The sequence below is a fragment of the Lithobates pipiens genome, unplaced genomic scaffold (assembly GCF_037356315.1).
Source record: "Lithobates pipiens isolate NorthernLeopardFrog02 unplaced genomic scaffold, aLitPip1_a1.2 Scaffold_11, whole genome shotgun sequence".
NCBI classification, from domain to species: Eukaryota; Metazoa; Chordata; class Amphibia; order Anura; family Ranidae; genus Lithobates; species Lithobates pipiens.
Genome location: NW_027507696.1, coordinates 8,539,043 through 8,558,530, shown reverse-complemented (window position 1 = coordinate 8,558,530; position 19,488 = coordinate 8,539,043). Strand labels below are relative to the sequence as shown.

The 19,488-nt window shown below is 43.3% G+C and overlaps 1 protein-coding gene across 2 annotated transcripts in view; it reads left to right on the top strand.

Moving 5' to 3' along the window:
* COL5A1 (collagen type V alpha 1 chain) overlaps positions 1-18,852 on the top strand; it is a 287,140-nt gene extending 268,288 nt beyond the window's left edge. For both annotated transcript variants that reach the window (XM_077468431.1, XM_077468424.1), the window contains exons 65-66: positions 9,270-9,503; positions 16,706-18,852. In XM_077468431.1, coding sequence (XP_077324557.1) covers positions 9,270-9,503; positions 16,706-16,852 — 381 coding nt within the window. In that variant the 3' untranslated portion in view covers positions 16,853-18,852. The remainder of the gene's footprint in view (positions 1-9,269; positions 9,504-16,705) is intronic.
* The last annotated feature ends 636 nt before the right edge of the window (positions 18,853-19,488 follow it).

Here is a 19,488-nt window from a genome sequence, read left to right as displayed (position 1 = left end):
GCCCAACTTTGTCCGCTGAACAGTGTTTCGGCGGACAGTCCGCCCGTGTGTGGGCTTTCAGCGGACAGTTTCAGCGAACAGTCCGCTGAACAAGGTTTTTCGGAAATTCCAAAAAACTGTCCGCTGAAACTTTGTTTCAGCGAACAGTCCCCTCGTGTGTAGGCTTGTTCGTCAAACTAAGTTCCGCGCATGCTCAGAAAGGATTTACACGCCGAAAGTTATAATGCAGTGTATAGGACGTCGTATTTTTCGTCCCGTCGTACGTGCCGTTCACGTCATCGCGCACGGTTTCAGCAAACTGTTCGTTCGTCGTGTGTGGCCATGTCCGTCCATGCTAATTTTGAGCGGACTGTTTGCCGAAACTGTTTGACGGACAAAGTTGGGCGAACAGTCCCCGCGTGTGTACGCGGCCTTAGATAATGGATTTATTTTATTAGAACCTTTTAAAAAGTCTTGGTTAGATTAATATTATGCAAGTAAATACACAGTAACTAATTGAGCAAATGGTAGCCAGATTTGACATTCCTTCTTTTTTTTTTTTCTTTTTTTTTTTCCCAAGGTACTATTCCCTTCATCCTTTAGAGCAGCAATTCTCAAATAGGGTTCCCTGGAACTCTAGGGTTCCTCCAGAGGTTGTAGGGGTTCCTTCAGCATTGGGCAATTTCTGCCTCTCGGATAAGTTCCCACTCACACCATTGGTCTTTTTAGCTATCTGTAAGGAGGTAATTCTTCCCAATGACCACAAGTGTAAGGGACCATTCTTCCCACTGACCATCACACTAATGTATCGTGAGTTGTAGATTTCTCATTTTTAGTAGGGGTTCCCCGGGACTGGAGAACTATTTCAGGGGTTCCTCTGTGTTAAAAAGGTTGAGAAAGGCTGCTTTAGAGGGCTAATGTAGGATTAAGACACTCTCAGGACAAGATTCAAATTTTAGGCTGAGATAGGTTTCCCTCTTTAGTGCACATACAATGTTTGCACAGCTCTGTGTACTATCCGGTCAGTGAGCTTTCTTTTTGTTATCCCTGCCCCAGACCGTAAGACACACTGAAAGGGACGAGGAGTCAGGCTGCATGGAATCTCTGCAGTCTTATAGAGAGATATGCACACCTGCTCACGTCTATACCTTTAGGCTCTATTCACACCATATGATATGAATTAGCACACATACGCCACAAGGTGTATATAAATTACACCCCAAGGCACATATACAGTCTAAAGAAATGCACCTGAGCTTCAGTGCACCACAATACACAGATGTAAAGGCACTGTAGATGGTGGTGCTCTGATTTGGTCAAAATAGTTCAGGTACTTTTTGGTGTTGAGGCTCATTAAAGTGGTTGTAAACCCTTACAAACCACTTTGACCTACAGGTAAGCCTAGATGAAGGCTTACCTGTAGGTCCAAGAAATATCTCGTAAACCTACACAGTTTAGGAGATATTTGCCAAAACACAGGCACCGCTGTCTACGGCGCATGCGCCGTAGACAGCGGCGCTCAGGCGCACTGAGCGCGCCGCTGTCAACGCCGATATGCCGCTAGTGGCGGCTCCCGCCCGCATGCGCGGGAGTGACGTCATTGCGGCTTCGTCAAATGACTGTGGCGGAGCAGCGAAACCCACTGAGAAGATGGATGCTCTGGACTACAGGGGACAGCGGTGACTTCGCTGGCTCCTGTGTCAGGTAAGTGACACATAATGGATGCGATGCGATGCATAGTAGTCCATTATGCTTTACCTTTGCAGGGAATCAAAGAGGAAGTAAACTCATCAGGGTTTACTTCCTCTTTAAGGACCCATTTTAAAGAAAGGGCTACTTTAACATGCTTCTAGATGTAATCAAACCCTAGGGCACATCAACAAAATACCGTACAGCACGGGTGCTCAACCTGTGGCCCTCCAGCTGTTGCGGAACTACAAGTCCCACAAGGCATTGCAAGGCTGACAGTTACAGGTATGACTCCCAAAGGAGGAAGCATGGTGGGACGTGTAGTTCTGCAACAGCTGGAGGGCCACAGGTTGAGCATCCATGCTGTACAGGAATACAATGTTTGTCTAAAGCCGCGTACACACGGGCGGACTGTATGGCCAACTTAGTCCGTCAGACAATCCGACGGACAGTCCGTCCTACTTTCGAATGAACGGACTTGACCACACACGATGAACAAACAGTCCGTCGAAAGCTTGCGCGATGACGTGTACAGCACGTACGACGGGACTAGAAATAGGACGTCCAATACACAGCAATGCAACCTTTTGCCGTGTAAATCCTTTCTGAGCATGCGCCATACTTAGTCCCTCGAACTAGCCTACTCACGAGCGGACTGTCCGCTGAAACCAAAGTTGGACGGACAATATTACGGAAATTCTGAAATACTTAGTCCGCCAGACTGCACGCTGAAAAAGTCAGCTGAAGCCCACACACGAGCGGACTGTCTGCTGAAATGTGTTTCGGCGGACTAAGTTGGACAGACAGTCCGCCCGTGTGTACGCGGCTTTAGGCTGCATTCACACCTGAGCGTAGCGTTTTTAAGCAGAAAATCACGTGAATTTACCGCGATTTTGTGCAGTGCAAAAGGTCACCAATATTAAAAGAAGAAAAAGGCCCAAATCTGCTCGATTCGAGCGACAAAAAAGGGTCCGGAACTTGTTTGAACTTCAGGCGTTCGGCTTCAGGCGACTTGGAGTGGAGATGTGAACCATCTCCATTGAGAATAATAGATTTTTTCCCCTCCAGCGTTTTGTAGCTTCAGGCTTCAAGCTACAAAACGCTCAGGTGTGAATGGGGTCTTAGAGGTCCTGTACACTCTTGTTTACACCTGGTAACATAGACATGTCCGGTACTACAAAAAAAAATTATTATATGCAGGCTTTCATAGTCTTTCCTTTTTAGGTTCTGTTGTGAAAAATACCCTTGCTGAATAATTTTGGTTAGCTTTACAGGACAGCAAAAATGTAGCAGTAACTTGGGCTCTATCACCATAAAACATTAATCTGTGTATCATTGCACATTCATTAATAGTCGTCATTCAGAAATCCACATGCCAAATGTCCACCTTAAAACACTTGTTTCCTCTGGGTATGTATGGTGCAAGGATCCACCCAATCCATAAGTATGTGGGGCTATTCCTGCATTGGCTTCCTTCAAAGAAAGTTCTGCCTGTGTCACAAGGCATGGGAATCCCATATGGTACCTATGAGCTCTTCATGACAATGCACACCAGTAATGTAACCTAAATGGTCTGCCCAAATATCCTTATTGTACAGCATTTTATGGCAGTTCTAGCACTACCCAAGCCTTTGGGCGGGGGGGGGGGGGGGGGTGTCATACACTGGGATGTTATTTATAGTGGTGACTGCTATTGGCTTGCTTGTGATGTGTTTCGACACACATGCCATGGTTATTGTAATCCCCGAACTGTCACCACACATTCCATATTTGTCCATATATACTTATATGGTCTTTTCAGTAGTTGATGAACTGCATATCCCAGCATTACCTGGCTAGTCAGATTCTGCACTTTTGTATTCTTAACAAGTCACCATACTGCTTCAAATGACCTCCTGGTCTTAAAGTATCTGATGGAAGTTATAAACTTTTCAAAAAGTTATAAACTTTTCAGAGCCACTTCTTCCCATGGCAGCTCGTTTGGCTGGCTATGATCTTCCCATTTCGGTATTTCTCCCTCAGCCAGTGCTGTGTATAAGTCCAATCGGAAATGGCGAGGCTAATTGATGGGTTAGGAGTTTAAGCAGAGAAGAGACTTTGCTATAAGAGAATGGAAGGGTTGTCAAAATGACAGGAAAAAGAATACCGTTCTGACATTTTCTCTTTAGGACTAGTTGCTCCCGTGTTTAGATTTGGCCCTCCCCGAGCAAACTGCACAATGGCAGACACGGTATTGTGTGTTTTTACATTTTGGTAAAACGGCATGGTGTCCGGTGGGTGAGCGGTGTTTGTCTACAGTGAGCTAGAGATATAATCAGAACATAGTGCATAGAAGCAGACGTTTGGCCTGGTTTAGCGGTCATGAAGAAATGATGAATGCAGCTCCGGCCTCCCTCCTTTGCTTCCCATATCATAGGTACTCTGCTCAGCTTAGGGTGGCTGCTTTGAAGTACAACGTTTTCCAGCTCCCTCCCGCCCCTCTCGCTGGAATCAGTGGCTCTCTGTGTCTTAACTTCACAGTGTCTTTCAAGCCAGCTTTTTTTTTTTTTCTCATGTCAATCTCTATGCTATTGAGCGATTTCCTTATAAGCCTACTTCATCCTAAATTCCCTAGTGCTTCCTTACTTAGGAGACCGAAGCTAAATTAACTGCAGGTACTGTGGAACATGTTTAATTTAAAGAGACAGCCGGCAACCCCTGTGCAAACTCTGGTGCCACAGCATGGAATTCTGGGAGGAAATATTTTATTTTCCCTACTGCCGCTATCAGTAGAAACAGTCTCATTATTCAAAAGCATTTAGAATAGAAAGCATATAAAATGTTTGCAACAAGTCTCACGTGTATAAAAGGGAAAGAGCATTTGTTGTATTCACTTTTCAAACATTTAATAGCCGAAAAAATAGCAATAGGTCATCACAGCACAGTGATTAGCAGTAAGACCCCTTTTACACTGGGGCGTTTTTCGGGCGTTTTTCAGGCGCTTTAGCCCGAGTGCTTTCACACTGAGATCCCTTTCACACTGGGGCATTTTTCAGGCGCTTTAGCTTTAAAAAAGTGCCTGTAAAACGCCTGAAAAAAGAAGCCACAACAGCAATTCCAATGTAAAAGCCAGAGTGCTTTAACACTGAGGCGCTGGCAGGGCGTCAAAAAAAGTCCTGCAAGCAACTTCTTTGCAGCGCTTTTGGAGCGGTGAATACCACGCTCCTAAAGCGCCCCTTCCCATTGAAATCAATGGGAAGCGCCTGAAAAGCGCTATTGGCAGCAGCATTTTGTTAAAAGCGCCCCAGTAACGCTCAAAAAACGCTGGTAAAGCGCTGCTAGTTTAAGCGGTGCTTTACGAGCTTTTTTCGGGCACTGACATTGTGAAAGGGCTCTTAAAGCACTTGGGCTTTCACATTGGGACTGCAGATGAGGCTTCTTTCAAGCGCTTTACATGTGCTTTTTTTAACGCTAAAGCGCCTGAAAAACGCCCCAGTGTGAATGGGGTCTAACAAAGGATTGCCAGCATTAGGCATGTCTCCATGGTGTATAAACCCACACTTTAGACCAAGATACTGCATCCTCTTTTCATGTGACACAGGCATACATGGGTATACTGGATTTTCCAACCACCCCTCTCTCTGTACAGTAAAGAGAGCAGAGGCTTCCATCATGATCTAGATCAGTGATTCTCAACCAGGGTTTTCGTGGAACCCTAGGGTTCCTCGAAAGGTTGCTAGGGGTTCCTTCAGCATTGGGCAATTTCTCTCAGATAAGTTCCCACTGACACCATTGATCTTTTTAGCCATCTGTAAGGAGGCCATTCTTCCCAATGTCCACAAGTGTGAGGCCCATTCTTCCCAGTGACCATCACACTATTGTATCACAAGTTGCAGATCTCTAATTTTTAGACTGGGTTCCACGAGACCGGAGAACTATTTCATGGGTTCCTCTGCGTTGAAAAGGCTGATCTAGATACATGGGCGGACTGACAACTCATGGGGCCACCGGGCAATAGGAGATTATGGGGCCCCCAGGCAATCAGAGATTATGGGGCCACACAGTATACACAAACACGCACACACAGTATACAATCACACAGTATACACAGACAGGTTTCTATTGGCTGAGAAGGTACTGGAGAGGTGGGGCAGCTATAATCTCGAAATTTTTAGACCAAAAGGATGTCGGTAAGGGACATTTCAGAGACAGATGTAAAAAAAAAAAACAGATTTTTTCATACTTTTCCTGGTTTTACTGAGGCTGGCAACCCTGATGGGGCCCCCTAGTGGCACAGGGCCCTCGGGCAGTGCCCTAGTGGCACAGGGCCCTCGGGCAGTGCCCGAGTGGCCCAATGGTCAGTCCACCCTTGTCTAGATAGTGCCATTGCTCTATTCCTAGAAACAATGCAACTCCAGGGCAGCATTGTCAATGTTCACTGTTGAGATTATCACAGATTCAGGCAACTGCATAGGAGTTTTGGTGGTGGCAAATCGTTACATAGTTAATCTGGATGAAGACACAAGTCCATCCAGTTCAACATAGAAAAAAAAAAAAAAACACGTGCACACACATAGAAACCTCCATATACACAATCCTATACCCACAGTTGATCCAACATGATGGACTCCCTTTACCATAATTTGATAAATGTTCCATGTGTCTTATTCGGGTGGCAGTAATAATATGAAAAATGCAAATGGCAGGAAATGGTGACTTTGCACAGAAATCTAAAATTGAATCTAAAATATGAACAATCTGTTATGACCTTAGTTACCAATCGGTTTCTCGCAGACGTTTCCCCATGTTGTGGTGGGAGGATGAACCCGAGAATTTGATTGGTCTAGTAGGCACAGAGACAGAATTCCACTGCAGCAGTCACATGACTCTGGAGTGCACACATTGCCGGCTGTATCTACCTTTTGCATGCCTTTTCTCTCCTCGTCAGTCATGTGTCCTGCTCAGGAGCCAGTGCTGTCCCAGGTTTGTACCTTCTCTTTTTTGTTTGTCTACAAAATGCAAAATTATTATTTGATGTGGTTGTGTTAGATTTACAACCAATTTTGACCAGTTATCTATTTTACTGTGTCTTCCAACAATCAAAATAAACTTGCTAGAGAAGTACAGGGGGCTGCCATTGCTGAACCCCTTTTTAAAATGCACATTGTCTGGTTTAATAATATTTACCGACACCTTACCATGTATACAGCAAGAGACGACAGAACGCTGAACAAGTGGCCGATAAAGCATTCATAGCTACAAGACTACAGCCAGGTCCCTAACATTTTGAGGAGGAGGTCCGCTATTGAAGTTTAAAAGGACAATATTAGACCCCTTTCACACCACACCGCCCATAGCGTCAGCGGTAAAACGCTGCTATTTTTAGCGGCGTTTTACCGCCGGATTTGCGGCGCATTTCGGCCTCTAGTGGGGTGCTTTTACCCCCTGCCAGCAATACGCCGCAATAGCGGCGTTTTGCCAGCGGTATTACAGTGTTACCCCATTGATTTCAATGGGGAGCAGCGGTGGAGGAACGGTAAACACACCGCTCCTTCACCGCTCTAAAGAAGCTGCTGGCAGGACTTTTCCGTGACGTCCTGCCAGCGCACCGCTGTAGTGTGAAAGCCCGAGGGCTTTCACACTACAGACAATGTTGCAGCTTTTTAAGACCCCTTTCACACCACGCCACCCATAGTGTCGGCGGTAAAATGCCGATATTTTTAGCGGCGTTTTACCGCCGGATTTGCGGCGCATTACGGCCGCTAGCGGGGTGCTTTTACCCCCCCGCTAGCAGCCGAAAAAGGGTTAAAACCGCCAATAATATGCCACAATAGCGGCGTTTTGCCGGCGGTATTACAGCGCTGCTTCACCGCTCCAAAGAAGCTGCTGGCAGGACTTTTCCCTGACGTCCTGCCAGCGCACCGCTTTCACACTACAGACAATGGTGCAGCTTTTTAAGGGCGGATTGCAGGCCCTATTTCTAACGCTATAGCGCCTGCAAAACGCCCTGGTGTGAAAGGGGTCTTATAGAATGGGGTTCTTCTCCAGTGACAGAGCAGGAAACTAGGGTTAGGAAATACATGACAATAGTTTGGGATGAAATTTAGAGCATAGCGTTTCAGGGCTTACTTAGATGAAACATATGCATAGGAAATATTTGCCTTGCCATATGATTTGTAAATCTCCCCACCCAGTGCTATATGGCTGCATAACATAAGCAGTGTGATAAAACATTTTAGACCATTCAATTCTGCAGACACTTGTCATTGACATAATCTCTGCTATTCCAAGTTTTAATAGACATCACCACAACGATGACACTTAGCCGAGTACCTTCCCCATTGCTGTATATTCAGCTACTCCTCATTTTAACCTATACAGTTTTGAAGTGAGTACTATTACTTTTTACTCAATATTAGAGATCAGGGGGGTGGATCGTGGCAGTTTTAGTCTGAAACTTTGCTGTGACTCGTTCCCTTTAGCCCTTGTACACACGGTTGGACATTCCGATGGAAAATGTCCAATCGGACCGTGTTGTCGGATAATCAGACCGTGTGTGGGCTCCATCGGGCTGTTTCCGTCGGAATATCCGACGGACCAAGTTTGAGAGCTGGACTATAAAACTTTCCGACAACATGATCCGATCGGACTTTGTCCGATTGTGTATAGAGAATTCCGATCAGACAAAGTGCCACGCATGCTCAGATCAAATTCCTAGACCAAAGCTATTGGCTACTAGCCTGAACGTAGTCCCGTCGTAACGAAATAACGCCATCACGTTACGAACGATCGGATTTTCCGACAACTTTGTCCAACCGTGTGTATGCAACACAAGATTCGGACAAAATACGACGGATTTTGTTGTCGGAATGTCCGACCTTGTGTACAAGGGCTAAGACATCCTATTTACAGGAAAGTAATCAAGACCTTTAAGAAGCTGGGGTGTGAGCCATATGAGTGATATATACCACCGCTCAAAGGCAGGTCCTGAGAACTCAGAGAGAATTGCTCCAGGTGAAGGGATCCGGTGCGAGCCACAGCATGCAGATAATGTGGATAATGACAGAACTCTGGACGGCCGCACTCCAATGCTAAAACAATGATTCAAATAATATTTAGGACGCAGCAAATTACATCACAGCGAAAGATGCTAACCACTGACGCGTTTCACGCTAAGGCTAATGCTTACTCATAGCTGGTTCAGCCAGCAATTTGTAAGCACTAGCCTTAGTGCGAAACGCGTCAACTGTTAGCATCTTTCGCTGTGATGGCATTTGCTGCGTACTAAATATTATTTGAATACAGCATGGTTTTAGCATTGGAGAGCGGCCGTCCAGAGTTCTGTCATTATCCACATTATCTGGGGTGTGAGCCATGTACAGTATCACAGGGACAGATGTTAATGTCCCTTATACAAATCCATAGAATAAATTCACGCTGCAATTTTATAAATATATGTTCGTCTGTGTTGTATACCATGGCGCCAAGATGACCACAAATCTCTCTATGGTGGGCTGTACAGTATCATGAAGCATAGGGAGAAATTGTGATCGCAAAAAGGCCACATTGTTTCCCCCGAGAAAGCAGTGTATATTTCTGTGTCATTTTTTTTATTTTCTCAGCTGTCCTATGTGGATTCTGATGGAAACCCGATCGGCATTGTGCAGATGACATTCCTCAGGTTGCTCAGCGCTGCTGCCAGGCAGAATATCACCTACAACTGCTACCAGTCTGTGGCTTGGCACGATGCCACCATTGACAGCTATGACAAGGCAATCCGTTTCTTGGGATCAAACGACGAAGAGATGTCTTATGACAACAACCCTTACATTATAGCCATCGCGGACGGCTGTGCAGTAAGTGACTAAGAAACTTTCATCACTGAGATACACAAGGTGTATGTAATTTTGACATACGATTTAGGACAGTGTCAGGGACTGAACATCATTTGTCTTAAATGCAGTTTATCTCAGATTAATAAAGCGGCATCGAGCTTCGTCAGTGCAATTGGTCTCCGTGTTCCACTGACACAGAGTTAATTCCGATCAGATGTCTCTATCTTCATTCAGTCTGGCTGGCGGTAATGCAGAAGGCTATTGATCAGTGCACTGATTTCAGCCTGCCAGGCTGCTATGAGAAACACAAGAAGGGTTATTAGTTTTGACACGGGGAGAAAAAAAAAAAATTATCAATAGCAAACATTAACGAGTTGGGGAATGTTTTCTTAGAGCAGGAGCCTGGTATACTACTTTTATTCAATATGGATTTTTAGCTATATTCAGCAAAGTGGAAAATGGCGAGTACCACCCAGGCTGGAAATACCGCAGTTCATTTACGGAAAATTTATTTTCATTATTTGAGGTCTGATCTTTTGGGAAGGGGGTGTGTGCTTATAGGAGGATGACATTTTGTATTCTTCCATCCTTCTTTTCCAGATATTTTTTTATTTTATTTTTTTGTGGTTAAAAATTAATGACTTCGGGTCCTTTCACACGGGGCGGATCAGTTCTGATCCGCCCCGTGGATATCAGTTTGCTCAGCGGGGATCACTCCATTGATCCCCGCTGAGCAGGGAGATGACAGGTCTGTCTCTGCACACTGCGCAGGGACAGACCTGTCACAGCGCCGCTCTCCCCTATGGGAGATCGGATGACGACGGACCGCAGTGCCCGTCGTCATCCGATCCGATCCGCAGACGGATGGAAAAATAGCTTTTTCCTCCGTTACACTTTTTCGGATCGGAGCGGGTGGGATGTCAGCGGACATGTCACCGCTGACATCCGACGCTCCATAGAGCTCTATGGAGCACCCGTTCAGGTCCGCCTGAAAAACTGACAGGCGGGTCTGAACGGATCGTCAGTGTGAAAGGGGCCTTAGGCTCCATGCACCACACCGGAGCTCATAAACTGCAGTTTATTGGAGTTTGGGCGTTTTTTTTAAAAGCCCATAAATTCCACTCTATGTTAGCCTATGTGTCCATGCACACATGGACGTTTTTTTAGTTTTAATGAGCAGTGGAGTTTATGGGCTTTTTTCTGAACGCCAGAAATCTGCGTACAAAGTGATGTTTTTCACCGGCAAAAAACGACAAACGCCGATAAACGCTCATAAACACGCGTTAATTAGTGTTCAGCATTCTATTTTTTCAATGCATTGTGGGGAGTTTGGAATGCACTGTGGGATTTTTGGAGTGTCCTCTGTGGATTTTTATTGAAAACGCCCATAAACGCTAACGCTAATAAACGCTCATAAACGCTAGTACAAAACGCTGTTAAAAGCACGTTTTTCAACCAGCGTTTTCTGCCAGCAATCTGGCGTCCAGAAAAAGCTTTTTTGAGCTTCAGTGTACATGGAGCCTAAAATGCCATTTTTTTCATCTCATCAAACAAAACAAAAAAAAATTGAAAATGAGTAGGGGTAAGGTCTGTATTTCACTGTCAGATGTAATAATGGTTTAATTTCAGATGGGCTTGAGGGAAATGAAAGGGGTTGTAAACCCTCAGTGCCCGTTCACCCTACCGCGACTTGTCAGGCGACTTAGCCGCCTGACAAGTCGCGCTCCGTTCTGTGCTATGGAACCGTTCTAATAGGAGCGACTCAAGTCGCTCCGACTTAGAAAAAGGTTCCTGTACTATTTTTGGGGCGACTTCAGGCGACTTGCATTGACTTCTATACAGTAGTCGTTTTGCAAGTCGCTGCTGAAGTCGTGTGCAGGTCGCGTCTGTGAGTCGCGCTGCAAGTCGTGTCGCCCCTGTGTGAACGGGCACTCAGCGTTTTTTCACCTTAATGTATTAAGGTGAAAAATCTTCTTAACCAGTTCCCGACCGGCGCACGCCGATGTACGTTGGCAGAATGGCACGGGCAGACATATTGGCGTACAGGTACATCCATTTTTAAATGCCGCCTTACCATCACGTGTGCGCCGCGTTTGCGTGCCGCTCGGGACCCCGTGAGTCCGGTTGTGGGTCCCGCGGACTCGATCGCCGCGGGCATACCCGCAATCGTCTCACGGTGCGGCTGAACGGGGAGATGCCGTTGTAAACAGCATCTCCCCGTTCTGCCTAGCAACAAGTGACGCTGATCTCTGCTCCATGTGATTGGAGCAGAGATCAGTGTTCACTAAATGAAAGCCCAGCCCCCCAACAGTTAGTAACACGCCCCTAGGAACACTTAACCCCTACACTGCCACCCACTGGTTAACCCCTTCACTGCCAGTGTCATTTACACAGGAATCACTGCATTTGTATAGCACTGATTGCTGTATAAATGACATTGGTCCCAAAAATGTGTCAAAAATGTCCGATGTGTCCCCCACAATGTTGCAGTCACAATAAAAAATTATTAATAAAGATGCCATAAAAATATTCCCCTATTTTGTAAACGCTATAACTTTTGCGCAAACCAATCAATAATCGCTTATTGCGATTTTTTTTACCAAAAATATGTAGAAGAATACGTATCGGCCTAAACTGAGGGAAATTTTTTTTTATATATATATATTTTTGGGGGATATTTATTATAACAAAAAGTAAAAAATAATGCGTTTTTTTCAAAATTGTCGCTCTATTTTTGTTTATAGCGCCAAAAATAAAAAAAACGCAGGGGTGATCAAATACCACCAAAAGAAAGCTCTATTTGTGGGAAAAAAAGTACGTCAATTTTGTTTGGGAGCCACGTCGCACGACTGCACAATTGTCAGTTAACGCGACAAAGTGGTCTGGTCTTAAGCCAGCAAAATGGTCCGGTCTGAAAGTGGTTAAATGAAAAATACAACAAAGACCAACCAGGACTGTTCAGCAGTTAAAATTTTATATCGGCCAAGAATGGGGCAACATTCCTCTCCCAAAATCCCAGAAACTGGTCTCAGTTTCCAGACATTTACAGGGTGTTAATAAAAGATGAGGAGATGCTACACCATGGTAAACATGGCCCTGTCCCAACTTTTTTGAGACGTGTTGCCGCCACCAATTTCAAAATGACTATTTTTTTTTCTTAAAATGGTACATTTTCTGAGTTTAAACAGTTGAAATTTATTCTATTGTGAATAAAGTATGGGTTTATGAGATCTGCAAATCTCTGCATTTAATGTATGCAGATTTTTCACAGCTTCCCAAATTTTTTGCGATACGGCACTGCGTTACTTTAAATGACAATTGCACGGTCGTGCAAAGCTGTTCCCAAATAAAAAAAATGTATGTCCCTTTTTTTCCCCACAAAGAGCTTCGTTTTGGTGGTATTTGGTGATCACCTCTGTGTTTTTTTTTTTTTGTGCGCTATAAATAATAAAAGACCATCAATTTTAGAAACAAAAAAAAAATATTTTTTATTTTCTGCTACAAAACATACCCAATAAAACAATTTAAACAAATCTAAATTGTTCATCAATTTAGGCCAATATGTATTCTGCTAAATATTTTAGGTAAAAAAAAAAAAAAAAAAAAAAAAAACAATAAGCGTATATTGATTGGTTTGTGCAAAAGTTATAGCGTCTACAAAATAGGGGATAGATTTATGGCATTTATATTTATTTTTTAAAAAATTTTTTAATAGTAATTGTGGGACTGCAACATTGTGGCGGACAGATCGGACACCTAACTGATATTTTTTTGGGGGAATCTGTGACATTATTACAGTGATCAATGCTAAAAATATGCACTGACATTGTACTAATGACACTGGCCAGGAAGGGGTGATCAAGGGGTTAACTGTGTTCCCTCAATGTGTTTCTAAGACCCCTTTCACACCAGGGCGTTTTGCAGGTGCTATAGCGTTAGAAATAGCGCCTGCAATCCGTCCAAAGAAAGGGCGAGGGCCTTCACACTGCAGCGGTGCGCTGGCAGGACGTCAGGGAAAAGTCCTGCCAGCAGCTTCTTTGGAGCGGTGTGTTTACCGCTCCTCCACCGCTGCTCCCCATTGAAATCAATGGGGCAGCGCTCTAATACCGCCGGCAAAACGCCGCTGTTGCAGCGTATTGCCGGCGGTTTTAACCCTTTCTCTGCCGCTAGCGGGCGAAATGCGCCGCAAATCCGGTGGTAAAACGCCGCTAAAAATAGGGGAGTTTTACCACCCACGCTATGGGTGGTGTGGTGTAAAAGGGGTCTTACTGTATGGACTGCCTGGGATAACACACAGATCCATCTTCCTGCATAGGAGAAAGACAAGATCTCAGTGTAATCCCCTGTCAGAACGGGCAGATCCCAGTTCTGTCTCTGCGGGGAACGATCACGGGCAGCCGGTGGACATAGAGCCCGCCGGATCCACTGATTAACTCCCCCACTGGCAAATCGGCGCGCGCACCCACATAAGACCATGCACCGGACCGACATACACCTACGGCAATTCTCTTTATTTAACGGGTGGTCGGCAAGTGGTTAAATAAAGAGAATATACAGCAAATTAAGAATTTCTGTTTTAGCAAAATCACTCCTCTTATCCAAAAATTCAAAAGAAGAGTTTTATTTTTTATTTTTTTTTGGCATGAAAGATCTGCTCATGCTACATTTTGTTGGTTAAAGCGGAGGTCCACCCTAAAGTGGACCTTCCGCTCATTGGAATCCTCCCTCCGGCGCCACAATTGGCACCTTTCAGGGGGGAGGGGGGTGCAGGTACCTGTACAGTGCAGGTATCTGCACCCACTTCCGGGATAGCTCTCTGCGGAAAGGGGCGTAGATTACCGAAAGTCCCCCGCTGCCTGCTGGGAAACGCACGGATCCCAGAGACAGCGGGTCCATCCTTATTGCGCAGCGCGACTCGGCAGCACCCGAGAGACGATCGAGAGATCGGCTTTGGGTGCCGACATCGCGGGCGCGCTGGGCGGGTAAGTGTCCTTATTTTAAAAGTCAGCAGCTGCAGTATTTGTAGCTGCTGGCTTTAAAAAAAAAAAAAAAAACGGCGGAACTCCCGGCAGAATCCCGCTTTAATCTCAAGTGAGAGTTAGGTTGAGTGCAACTCAAGAAATACATTTTTGAGAAGTCAAACAATAAAGTTTCAGGTATGAAGTATTTGGTGCCAAAACTCTATGGCACCAGAACAATACTTACAATTTTAGCAGGACAAAAGCTAATGTACTGGTGAAGGCACGACTAGACAACAGAAGGACATACAGTATTTTGTAAATGGGTGGTAGAAAAAAAAGTTTGCAAAGGTGTATTTATTGCCACTTGTGAATCTGATGCAGCTGTGCATAGTAACCAATCAGCTTGCTGAGTTAAAGAGGAAGTAAACCCTGATGAGTTTACTTCCTCTTTGATTCCCTGCAAAGGTAAAGTATAATGAACTACTATGCATCGCATCGCATCACATCGCATAGTAGTCCATTATGTGTCACTTACCTGACACAGGAGCCAGCGATGTCACCGATGTCCCCTGTAGTCCGCCGCATCCATCTTTTTCCGGGTATCGCTGCTCCAGCCACTCACAGCGCCGGAGCAGCGATGACGTCACTCCCACGCATGCGCACAGGAGCCGCCACTAACGGCCTATCGCTGTTAGTAGCAGCATGCTGCTAACAGTGATAGTGCGCCTGCGCGCCGTAGACAGCGGTGCCTGTCTTTTAGTAAATATCTCCTAAACCGTGTAGGTTTAGGAGATATTTCTTGGACCTACAGGTAAGCCTTAATCTAGTCTTACCTGTAGGTCAAAGTGGTTTGTAAGGGTTTACAACCACTTTAATCTTTGCTAATAAAATCTAGAAGCCGATTGGTTTCTATGCAAAGTTGCTTCAGATTCTGTGTGCACCAGCTTTAGTAAATTCCCCCCAATGTGTCCATATACCTTCATTAACACGGATTCTAACAATCATGATGAAAAATTTGTGGGAACACTGATACTATTTTGAGGGCAAGTTTTTTTTTTTTTTTTTTTTTTTTTAAGATGTACCTTGAAGTGGGGACATTTTTTTCTTCTGTGTATGGATACATGAACCATGTTTGCATACATATGTATAATTTGTTGAAAGGGTTTTACATAAATGCCAAGAGCTTCAAGTGTTGCTACACCAACTACGGTAATAAAAATGCTTTGAAAATGATAGCAGCTGTGAAAAAAAAATGCTGCAGCATAAACCACCCGGTTCAGTTATATTGCAGTGTGTGTATACTGAGACACGAGAAATGGCAATCGCTCAAAGTGCCCGACTTCGATGGGGGCCAAGCTGTCTCACTAGTCAGTCAGACAACAAGCACATTCCCATTACAATGCAGGGTGGCCCCTTCTAGTAAAGGGAAAGGGCTCTCTTAGTAATAAAAGTGCCCGAGCCTTCAGCTTCCTTGGAGATATTAAAATAATAATTCAAATAGAGTACCTGTTTAAAATAAGGAAGTACTGGGGAGCGGCATCATCTTTGTGCTGCTCGCTTTATGCACAGTAATTCCGAGCATTTGGTGCCGGTCCTAGAACAAGATAAGCTTAGGGTTATGTATTAAAATTAACATTTAAGTTTAACCACTTCAGCGCCAGGCCATTTCTGGCACTTTTTTGTTTACATGCAACAATCGGTAATTTTTTTTTTTGCTAGAAAATGTCTTATGCCACGTACACACGATCGGAATTCCGGCCATGCGACCGCGTGTACGCTCCATCGGAATTTAGCTGTCCGAATTTCCGCCAGCCAAAAAATTGATAGCGTGTTCTCAATTTTCCCCGATGGAAAAACTTTCTATCGGTAATTCCGATCGTGTGTATGCAATTCCGACACGCCAAAAATCACGCATGCTCAGATTCAACTACGAGACAGAAGCTATTGGCTACTGGACTTCCTTTTTCTAGTCCCGTCATACGTGTTGTATGTCACAGCGTTATAAACTATCGGAATTTGATGTGGCCGTGTGTAGGCAAGACAGCTTGAGCCGAATTCCGTCGGGAAAACCATCAGAGCTTTTTCCGACGAGAATTCCAATCGTGTGTACATGGCATTAGACTCCCCAAACATTATATATTTTTTTAAAGCAACAGCCCTAGAGAATAAATTGGTGGGTTTTGTAATTTTTTTTTTTGTTATGTCACAGAAATTTTCATTGCCTGCATCTCCTAATGTTTTTGTTCTCATTTCTCTCTCTAGTCAAAGAAGGGCTACCAGAAAACCATCCTGGAACTCAACACCCCCAAGGTGGAGCAAGCTCCTATAGTGGATCTTATGTTCAATGACTTTGGAGACCCAACACAAAAATTTGGCTTTGAAGTGGGACCAGTATGTTTCTTAGGCTAAAATGACTTTCCAAAAATGTAAACTTACATAAATACACTTGTTTTTTTTGTTTTTTTAAAAGAAAAGAGGCCAATAGCATACCAGAATGCAATTCTCCAAATGAACAACCTTGAAACCTCATCACCATTTTTATCAAGTCTTCACTTGCACATTCTCAACTGCAAAAGGTGAAGAATTGAACCCCAAAATTTGCCAGAGGCAAAAGTTATGCCCGGAACCACCGATTTAGTAGGGAGAAAATTAAAAAAATAAAACCACTCGTTGCCTACTGCCTTGGTATCACATGACCTAAACAGCATCACGTGACAGTCATCAGAAGCACAGGACTCTTGATAGGAAACTATATATCCTCTCCCCACGCACAAACCTCTCGAATGGTCTCTAAGACGCATGTAAAAAGAAGAAGAAAATCACTACAAGTGACGGATGCTTAAAAAAAAAGATAATCCCACAAGACACCAGTTTGAAGGGACTATTTTTTTCTTTTTTTTTTTTCTTTTACACCACTCTAAAATTTTATAAAGTTGGTCTTTCACATGGAAGAAAAAGTCACTGTGCCTGCCTTGTCCCCTTTGTATTAAAGGTGCTTATATTTTTGTATGTAATTATTTGTATTGTATATTATTATTATTATTGTTTTGTTTTTAAAGGTTAAAAGAAATTTAATTTTCATTACCCTAGCTTTAATTCATGCATGTGGCCTGGTTTCGTAAACCAGGTTTATAACAGGCAAAAAAACTGTCAAACTCATGGCAACGTGTAAATTTTTTATGAATACAGATTTTAATCTACCTGCATTTATGTGGTATATGGTCCTATGCGTGCCGCCCCCCCCCCCCCCCCCCCCCCCCAAAAAAAGTTTTTAATAATTGCAATCCAGGAATCTTAAGAAATTAGTTTGTCAGCGATTTACCTTCTATGCAAAATAATTTTTTTTGTCTTGTTAACAGAATGGTGACTTTTAATGTGCAATGTTGTCATTCTAACAGAAAAAAAAAAAATCCCCAAAACACACAACTTACAAATAAATAACACATACCACTGTCATTGTGCTATTTTTGTCTGTTTTCTTTTTTGGCAGAATAAGTCTAGGAAAAGCTGTAAAAAAAAAAAAATGTTCGAGTAAGGATTTGTATTTTATTTTTATTTTTTTTTAAGTGTATGCCTTTTTTTATAAAGTGGTACATAAAGTTGGCCCATATACTGGCAACACTTCTTGCTGATCAAAGAGCCTAAAAAATACTTCTTGATTGGGCTCCTTTCCACATGCATTAATGCAATGAATTTTACGTGTGACAAGGTTCAAAACAGGTTATTAAGTTGCTAATTATTGTACAGTTTTATAACCTCTTTATTTTTTTTACCTCCCACCTTGTCACAAAGCGAGAGGTTGCTTGTAGTGGGGTGAATCTTGTCAGACATAGGTGCTATGTTAATTTTCCTGTGGTGCTATTTTTTTTTTTTTTTCATACATTTGTCCATCAGTGGCAGTGCTCCACTGTGGACAAACCACCACTAGTTACTGTCAGACACATCCCACGCAAACTGCTAGCTATGAGAGATATAATGCATGCTTCTTTTGTATTCATAAACTGTGTAAGCTATGCCATATATAAAAAAAATAAAAATAATAAAAAAAAAGACTAAAGGAAACAAATGAACTGTAATGCAGTAGTTTTCCCATGTAGAGTGTTTAAAAACTTATCAATCCATCTATGTATTTGTAATTATTCCAAAAATTGTTATCAGATGCTGATTATGGTGCTAACTTATGTTTGTTTGTTTAAAAAGTGTTTGAAGAAGAAATGTTTTATTTTTTAATTTTTTTTTTCCTCTCATGCCTTCTTGTGCCTGGAGTTGAAACCAAGGTTGGCAAATGTGCATACCAAAACAGGTTCTTGCGTTTCCCAGTACGGGAGTTTACATAGCCAGCATTGTACTGGAACTTCAGTGCGACTCACTGAACAAATAAAAATAAAAAGGGACACAAAGTGCTTGAATTTGACTCTTTTTCTGAATAATAAGTGACGTAAGTAAATGAGGTCAGGAAATTGAATAAGGGGGGCTAGATCAAGCTGCACGTGAGTAGCCAGTGACCAGATATATACTTTTTTTGTAACTACAATTGTTTTTTTTTTTCCAGCTATAGCTTTACTTGGAAAAACCTACTTTTACAGAGTTTTCCTTTTTTTTTTTTTTTTTTAATATATAGATTTTTTAATATTTAAATGCCCTTTACATTTCATAAGAAAGTTGCTTATTGCTACATAATAAATATTTTACTGGTTTGGTGGCTGTAACATCAAATTGAAAAATCTACCAATACTTGTTCTTGCAACCACTAGTTTCATAGTTAGTAAGGTTGAATAAAGACACCAGTCCATCCAGTTCAACCTGAGTGAGTGTCTACAATTGACCCTATCCCTGTACATTGCACACTCATGTTGGTCCCTACCCTCAGGAAGCTCCACAATCCAAGGTCCCCATTCATATCCTAGGGCCAATTTTGAACAGAAGCCAATTTACCTACCTGCATGTCTTTGGATTACACACATTAGACTATTTTGGATCTTTGAATGGCACTAGACTATTTTGCTCCTAAAAAAACACTTCTGGATATCTTCTAGAGTACTGGG